The following is a 1,078-nucleotide window of genomic DNA, read 5'->3' as shown; positions in this document are numbered from 1 at the left end:
CCGCCGCCCCGACCACCGGCCCGGCCGCGCCGCCGGCAGCGAGGCGCCCGCCAGCGTCAGTCGCGCTGACGTCACTGGGCGACCCCGAGATCGACTGGGTGGCGCTGGCCGCGGGGATGGGGGTGCCGGGCGGCCGGGCGGGGACGGTGGGGCGGCTGGCCGAGCTCGTGAGGGAGGGGTTGGAGAGGGACGGGCCGTTCTTGGTGATGGCCGTGATATGATCTGATGTTTGGTCTGATATGATCTGGACTGATGGTGTTTCGACCCATGAAACGATGGAGTGTTGTTTTGATAGTGTTTTGGCCGAGACACTCGGCGGGCTCGACGGGGGATGATCTGGTCGCGGCCGTCCTGCCCGCAGCCATGCGAGCGAGGCGCCTCGCCTCGCGCCATGCAGCCGGCCACAGGCGGAGTAGTAAGCAAGATCAAAGTATGCCGCTTGCCAAGCTGTCCAGCCCACAGGTTTGATATTTACAGTCATGATGCACAGGCCTCGGCGAGAACTTGTCAACTCTGGTCAATCCCGGCCAACCCCAGTCAACCCCGGTCAACCCCGGTCAACCCCGGCTAAACGCCTTCAAAGCGTTCACAGCTCCCGCCCGTCCGCAGCAAGCTTCATTGCATACGCCTCATAATCTATCAGCCCATTTGAAACTGCAGCGCCGTCACCCCCGCCGCGCCTCCTGCCGCCCGCCGCGAAAGCCAGCGCCTCCGCCGCCTCCGCCTCGGTCAGGCCCTCCCCGTCCGGCGGCGATGACGTCAGCAGGGCGCGCAGCTTCTCGGCGGTGACGTAGCCGGTGCCGTCGGGGTCGAGGGCCTTGAAGGCGCGCAGCAGGGTGGCCAGGTCGTCGCGGGTGAGGGCGTCCTGTTGGGGTGGGTGGGGGGCGGATGCAGGGGGAGGCTGTTGCAGTTGAGGGCGGGTTAGGGCAAATTGGGGCAGGTGAGTGTGTGCGAGCTGGTCCAAAGGTCGGAAGGTGCGGGCGATCAGGCATATGTAGAGGGACAGGCGTAAATCGCAAAAGACAGCGTGTCGGGTGCAAGAGTTGCAGTAGTGAGCCTTAGTGGCGGTGGGCACGAA

The 1,078-nt window shown here is 65.8% G+C and overlaps 1 protein-coding gene across 1 annotated transcript in view; it reads right to left on the bottom strand.

Moving 5' to 3' along the window:
- Positions 1-586: 586 nt before the first annotated feature.
- The window catches only part of MNEG_14619 (COP9 signalosome complex subunit 7), a gene marked incomplete at both ends in the record, with an annotated part of 4,327 nt that continues 3,835 nt past the window's right edge, over positions 587-1,078 (bottom strand). Inside the window, one exon of the mRNA XM_014036909.1 lies at positions 587-865. Coding sequence (XP_013892363.1) covers positions 587-865 — 279 coding nt within the window. The remainder of the gene's footprint in view (positions 866-1,078) is intronic.

This window comes from Monoraphidium neglectum (assembly GCF_000611645.1).
Source record: "Monoraphidium neglectum strain SAG 48.87 unplaced genomic scaffold scaffold04631, whole genome shotgun sequence".
Classification (NCBI taxonomy): Eukaryota; Viridiplantae; Chlorophyta; class Chlorophyceae; order Sphaeropleales; family Selenastraceae; genus Monoraphidium; species Monoraphidium neglectum.
This window is presented reverse-complemented; position numbering and strand designations above follow the sequence as displayed.